This window comes from Sturnira hondurensis, unplaced genomic scaffold (assembly GCF_014824575.4).
Source record: "Sturnira hondurensis isolate 20B ecotype Veracruz unplaced genomic scaffold, ASM1482457v3 Scaffold0017290, whole genome shotgun sequence".
In the NCBI taxonomy this organism is placed as follows: domain Eukaryota; kingdom Metazoa; phylum Chordata; class Mammalia; order Chiroptera; family Phyllostomidae; genus Sturnira; species Sturnira hondurensis.
The window spans coordinates 6647-13019 of record NW_028089921.1 but is presented as its reverse complement, the minus strand read 5'-3'; the positions used below and the strand labels follow the sequence as shown (position 1 = coordinate 13019).

The 6373-nt window shown below is 59.8% G+C and overlaps 1 protein-coding gene across 4 annotated transcripts; it reads right to left on the bottom strand.

Moving 5' to 3' along the window:
* Window positions 1-228: 228 nt before the first annotated feature.
* On the bottom strand, window positions 229-5551 carry LOC119001953 (butyrophilin subfamily 3 member A2-like). Of its 4 annotated transcripts, XM_037067594.1 has the most exons (7): window positions 5457-5551; window positions 4901-5242; window positions 3176-3457; window positions 1726-1926; window positions 1597-1617; window positions 1450-1516; window positions 229-762 (listed from the first exon to the last, which is right to left on the bottom strand). In XM_037067594.1, the coding sequence occupies exons 1-7, from the start codon at window positions 5482-5484 to the stop codon at window positions 753-755; spliced, it is 951 nt and encodes a 316-aa protein (XP_036923489.1). In that variant the 5' UTR covers window positions 5485-5551; the 3' UTR covers window positions 229-752. The 4 variants fall into 4 exon arrangements, with proteins under 4 accessions (XP_036923489.1, XP_036923487.1, XP_036923488.1 ...); XM_037067592.1 differs by lacking the exon at window positions 229-762 and having other exon boundaries at window positions 1377-1516; XM_037067593.1 differs by lacking the exons at window positions 229-762; window positions 1597-1617 and having other exon boundaries at window positions 1377-1516.
* Between the last annotated feature and the right edge of the window lie 822 nt (window positions 5552-6373).

Sequence of the window (6373 nt, the reverse complement as noted above, 5' to 3'; positions counted from 1 at the left end):
GGGGACGGTGCTGTCATTCCCAGGGACAGCGCCCCCGGGACACCAGAAAACACACAAGGGGCCACTCCAGGCTCTGGTCCCCGTTTCGGGGCCGTGCACCCACAATCCACGCCTGAGGTTCCTGTGACTCTCTGCACGACGTCACCTCCCAAGGAAAACACACCCAAAGTTGTCCCCACAACAGGAATGACAGAAAACACAGTTTAGAATATAAATTTTACTTGGTGAAAAAAAATTATAAAAGCATGTGAAAACACTAAGATATAAATCTTAACATGTAAAGAAAGTAAAACCATAAAATGGACCACTTACAGAACTGTAAAAAGGCCTCCATAGCTGTTACTGTCACGTGCCATGCCCCACCCTAGCTGACCTAGTGACAGCTGACAGTGGCCGCTGGTTTGTCTCTCACCCACTGACTTATTTGTGTCACAGCCATTGCCAAAAAGGCCGACTAGTTCGGGGGCTCTGCGTCCTTACTACCTAAGATATCTTCTGCAACCAGCTTGTTTGTAATATTTTCCAGACATTCCCGCAGCCGCATCTGACAGAGGGCCGCCATGAGCCTGGAGGGGGTCGCCGCGCGCCCCAGCTTGTTCTGCCAACACAGCAGCATCGTGTGGTGCTGCCCCCGCAGGTTCCCCGGGTTCTCATGCTCACAGATGACGATGTCCTTCTCCTCCAGTTCCGCCAGCCTCATGAACATCCTCCAGTGACTTTTGGGAACCTCCTGCCCAAATTCGAAGGAGATCCTATTCATGGCTGAAAAAAGGAAATCAAGGAGGGACACTTGGCCTCGTTCTTGGAAGGCTGTGTGGCGTGGGCTGTGTGCGCTGTGAGTGTCCAGCCAGCAACCAGGGCCCGGGGTCAGGGGAGGCCCTGGGTGCCCGGGCGGCCCTCACTGAAGGGACCAGGCTCGGGGACAGGAGAGCGCAGTAGGAGGTGACCTGGCCAGGCTCCTGACAGGCCTGACGCTCATTCACATGGAACCAGTGACCCCGGGAGAAGGGCCTGGGGCCAGAGGATGGGAAGCCTCAGGGGTGACACGTGCTCTGAGGCGGCCCCCTCCAGTGCAGCGGGACCAGAGCTGCTGTGCCAGCAGCAGGGCGAGGTCTGTAACCTCACTGGGCTCCCGACTGTCCCACCTTTGGACATCACGTGGTGGGGGGGGTCCCCCTGAGCCGTCAGGGTGAGAGTAAAAGCACCACCCAGCATGTCATCAGAGCTAAAAGAAATGCCCACCCTCATGCCTCTGACAGCAGGGCCGCAGCCCAGGGGCCTCACCAGGCCAGGGTGGATTTATGGCTCCCCAGGTGTGTGGACTCCAGCGCCCCCTTGTGTGGAGAGGCTGCAGTCTCTCCCCACGGAGAGACCACTGCCTGGGACCCCCATCAGTGTCCCCATTCCTCCCCCTGGGCAGTTAGGGGTGAGGAGCGGGGCCAAACTAACCGAGAACAAAGGTTGAGATGCAGGTCTGGGGCTCTCCCGTGGTCGGCACCCGCTCTTTTTGTCCACCCTGCAGGGAACAACATGTGGAGTCAGTGACCTTGTCACCAGGGACCCCCAGGACGCGCAGGGGTTGGGATGGGGACTTACTGAGCTCGTCCTGCAGCTTCTCTGCAAATAAACAGAAAAAGGCAGTCCCATAAGGGGGATACAGAGGAGGATCCGGTGGTGGGTGTGGGCTGGGCAGGGAGGTGGCGGCCGCCTGCAGCTGGGCCTCACCTTGGGCGCTTCCCACCCACGGCAGCTCTGCCTGCGCCGCTGCTGTCTCACCTCGTGGTTTCTCCACCTCCTGGGACGGGGCCTGGTTTCTCCTTTGCCGTCGACACAGCAAGCACAACAGTACCAGCAGGAGCACCACAAGAACCACCAGGACTGGGAGAATGAACGCCATCTTAGGCTCTGTGTTCCTGAAGAAGGGACCTGCAAAGGGGTAGCGTCATCCCCTGAAATGACCTTTCTGTCCCCAGAGTGCCCAGGACTCTTACTGTCACACAGTAGGGACATTTCTCCTGGAACGTCTGCCTCCCCCATGGGATCAGATCGAGTACGAAGAAACACAGAGTGTCACTGAAGTTCCCTCCACACCCCACCCCCCAACACTGATCATCTGTGTCCCCAGTCAGCAGAGACTGGTGAGGAAGAACAGAACTCTGGGGCTGCAGGGCCTGGGTTCCAGCACCGGGTCCCCTGCCTGACCAGCGCTGTGACCCTGAACTAATGATGTCACCATCTGTTGCTGGCGTCCTGATCAGTGAGAGCATTAAGTTAATGCTTGTACAGTGCCCCACACAGGGTGAGTGCCACGCAGGTTTCAGTAAGTTGTGAAAAGTACATATTTTATTTTATCTTTACAGTGAAACCAGCCCCATGCAGGCGGTGTGCATGCCGTCCTCTCGTCGTGTCTCGGGGACCCGCCCGCTCCAGCACAGCCAGCAGGGCTGAGTCTCTCCCGAGGGCAGCGCCCACGGGGCACCCGGTCCCCTAGGCGGGCACGTCCAGGCTCTGCCCTTTGTCACAGGGATCACTGGTTTCAAAATACCCGATCACAGGTGTCACGTCCCCCTGCTGCAGGCCGGCCTGTCGGGTTGTCCCCAGAATCCAGTTATGCATCAGTCACTGAGCAGTTGGGATGCAGGTGGTCATGTGTCCCCAATAGCACAGGTGCCCATCCACAGTAACACCATTCAAACCATGAGCACAAGGGCCTGAGGGACTGTCTCCCCACAGCCGGCCACCAGAGGGCGCCACCACCTCGTTTTCACTTCTGCTGCCCATTTCACAGGTGAAAATAGTTCCCTGTGCCCTCACACTTGGCATCCTCGGTGAGTTTCACCTTTCTGTGACCTGACCATTCCTGTTTCTGCCCTTTTATCTACTGTATCCTTTATACTGAAAGGACATGAGCTCTCTCACTGAGATTCGGGTTGTACCTATTATTCCCCCTCCCGGTGTGCTTGCTGGTCTTTACCATCTGTCTCCAAGTCCCATGCCTGGCACCCTGTGGGGCAACAGGAAGTGCTCAGAAGGGGTCTGTGACATAAACCACTTCAGGAGAAGGAGCCCCAGGTCCCTGTGCCCTCTGTGCCCCCCAGGGACCCAGGCCAGCAGCAGACCACTGCCCCTCCCCCAGGGGCACCCAGGAGCCCAGGGCAGAGGGCAGGGCACTCACCTGGGATGGAAAGCCAGGCTGACCTCTCCTGGCCCAGCAGGGGGTTTCTGATGACACAGGAGACCCCCTCCTCAGAGCCTTCTTCCAGGACCACAGAGGCTGAGGCTGCATAAAGGCCCTGGGGGTCCGCAGCCTCTGTGACCACCTCGTCGGAAATTCTCTGTCCCCTGGCGTCTCTCCACTGGATTTGGGGTGGCGGGTACCAGCCGGCAGACGTGCAGGTCACGCGGACCCCTCCAGCCTCGTAGCCCTTCATTTTGATGTGGGGATCGGAGCCCAGTGCTGGGGAGGAAAAGTGAGCTGAATCATGGGGGGCCCTCTGCACTGGTGGGGCTCCACAGCAGGAGGGGCACCCACACCCACCAGCCCGCAGGGACTCACAGGGAGCTGTCCCCAGCTGTCCCCAGGCTGACCCCTGATGGGGACACTGCCTGACCATGGCTGCACACTCGTACGAGACCCAGGGGGACCTGGGCCAGAGCACAGGCTGCTCCCCCTAAGTCCCCTTAGAGACTGCCCCGCCCCCCTCCCCCAGGCCCCAGACAGGCTGGTCCCAGGCACAGCCCCTCCCCCTACCCTGGGCAAGCATGGAGGTGGTGCCCCTTGGCCTAAGTGGTTGTCACCTGCCCGTCTGTCCTGCCTGTCCTGTGGGGAACGTGCCATTCCATGAGCAGGAAGAGACTCAGGGTGTCCTGTGGTAACCTGAGTGGTGATGTGTGTGCAAGGCCCCTCGGGAGGCTCTGGCTGCACTTACTGCCAGGCCCCTCGGCTCTCCCTCCAGGGTCCTCCCCCCAGAAGTGTGTACAGGGAGGTTGTGCAGGGGGGAAACTTTCCCAGGGAGGACAGCGGACCCAGGGCCAGGAAAAGGGGAGTTACTGCCACCTGTCCCCACCCCCTGAACACAAGGAGGGGGGAGGAAGCCCTATGAGGACCAGAAACCACAGAGTCCTGCAGGGAGGGCTCCATCATCCACGCTCTACCAGGGCCCCTGCACTGGAAGCCACAGGGAATACGAACCATAGCCCCGAGGGCTTTCATGGGTACCACCTCAGAGAAGGTGCTTGGTCACTGGGATGGGTCAAGGCCACTCAAGGTTCGGGGGACAGCACAGAGGAAACAGGAACCGTGTGCAGTGACCAACCTCCCTGTGCCGGCTGAGAGTGACCAGTGACACCCCGCACCATCCTGACAGTGTACCCCCAGAGCACAGCGCTGCTTCCGCAACCCCCCAAACCGCACAGGGTGCTCCCTGACGCCCTCCCTGAGACCCCCCGGCGTCCCCCTCCCCAGGTGAGCGACCTCCCCCGCTGCACCAAGGACGGACACAGCCTGATCAACCGCACGTGTGTTCCCGGGGGTTCGTGGGGGACGTGGGCCCCACAGGCCAGCCTCCTGGACACACAGCAGTGGGCACCAGGGGGCCCTTGGCCACAGTCTGGGTCACACTGAACTCAAACACCCATGTGCCTCCCACTGCGGGGAGGTGTCCTCATCCTTCCCGTCCCCAACCTTTTCCCTGCTGAGACTGGGGGTGGCACCGGGGACTCTGTACTGGATGCAGGAGGAAGTCACCCTGGGGGACACCTGGGTCTGTCACAGGCCTCAGAGGCGCAGAGACGGAGGTGGGGGGCCGTTGCTGGTGAGCAGCCGCACCTGCTCTGGGGTAGGTTTGCAGCCTCGGCCCCTGGCCCACAGGGAGGAGCCCAGAACAAACCTGGGACTCACCTGCCACCTGCAGCTCCACCTGGGCTTTTGCATAGAAGTCTCTGTCTTGGAAATAACACAGGTAGGTCCCGTTGTCCGAGGCACTGACATTGCGAATCTGCAGAGCAGCCTTCCCCACAGTGACGCCTTCTCTTAAAACCGACGTTCTCCCTCGATACTCCTCTGCCGGCGTGCCCTCCTGCCCGTGTGCGTACCTGTGCACTACCTGCCTGAGGCTGGGTCGCTCCCACATCAAGTTCATGGTCTCCGCATTCAGCTTCGGGGACAGGTGACAGGGCAGGTGTGTGTCTTCACCCACCATGGCCAGGATGGGCTCAGGGGGTCCAAGCACAGCAAAGTCAGCTGGTCATCAGAAGGGGGTTCCGTCAGAGTGAGCAGGGCCAGAGGGCCAGGGGGTGTCCCAGGCAGAGAGGGAGAGGTGACAGACACCTAGACAGGAACTCAGTCCTGACACAGGTGCCATGTGGACGGGCCCTGCAGGGGCAGGTAGAGTCCCGGGTTCTGGCTGGGCCCAAAGGTAAGGGATTCAGACACACAGACACAGGGCAGGTCCTACCTGAGCAGGGGCTGAGCAGCTGGACCATGACCAGGCAGACAGGGAGGGCTGGCAGATGGGGGACCAGGGACCTCACCACCCTGGCCTGCAGTACACAGGGAGGGGCCAGCAGACACTGGGGATCAGTGACCACCTAGAAGGGGGAGAATTCCACATGGAGAGGCTGCCTCTGGTACCACCCTGATCACTGGTGACCCCAGAGCCTCCTCTGCAAATGTCCCCTTGGGCGTCTCTTCACCTTGGATCCCACCATGGAAGTCAGACAGGAAACGTGGAGCGGTAATGTACGGACGTACCTTATCCCTCGGCAGCAGGGAGCACCGGGCTCTCCTGTGCGAACCTGCTCAGAAGCCCTCCACCTGCCCACACTTCCCTGCCCCAGCCAGGTGCCTGCCCACAGCACCACCTCTGAGGAGGGCCCGCCCCTGTGCTCTGAGCCCCCGATCCCACTGCTGCCCCCTGCAGGCCGAGGTCCACACAGCAGCCAGCGCCTCCTGCCCCCTCACCTCCCTCCTGCTCAGCCCCTCCCACTGGGTCCTTGTCACCCAGAGCAAAAGCCCATGGTCTTTGCACCCTGTGCTTTAAATCAGTTGGATGGTCTAGAGTCTAAGAGTTTCCAGAGTGGGGAATATATGCCCACATATTTTGGAGGATATTTCCTGTTTTTCATTCCTATCACAGACCATTTTAAAACATAAAACGTAAAACTATGAAACTTGCATAACTCACAATGGTAATTACCTCCTTCGTTTCATGAGACTGTGAACACCTGTGGAGGCATCTGGCCACATGTACACAAGGGGGGCCCAGAACGAGAATTTACTCATGAAAACTGCGCTTTTATTCTCACACCTTCAACCCACAGTCACCCTCGAATGCTCTGCCCTGGACAGGGGACACCCACGGAGACGCCCCTC

What these genes read in the sequence shown, in the direction of transcription:
- LOC119001953 (XM_037067592.1), bottom strand. Translation starts at nt 5,484, where the DNA reads ATGGTCCAGCTGCTCAGCCCCTGCTCAG. An exon ending in GGTGGAGCTGCAGGTGGCAG is followed by an intron (nt 3,458 to 4,900) that starts GTGAGTCCCAGG and finishes TTTCCTCCCCAG; the next exon opens with CACTGGGCTCCGATCCCCAC. An exon ending in AGCCTGGCTTTCCATCCCAG is followed by an intron (nt 1,927 to 3,175) that starts GTGAGTGCCCTG and finishes ACCCCTTTGCAG; the next exon opens with GTCCCTTCTTCAGGAACACA.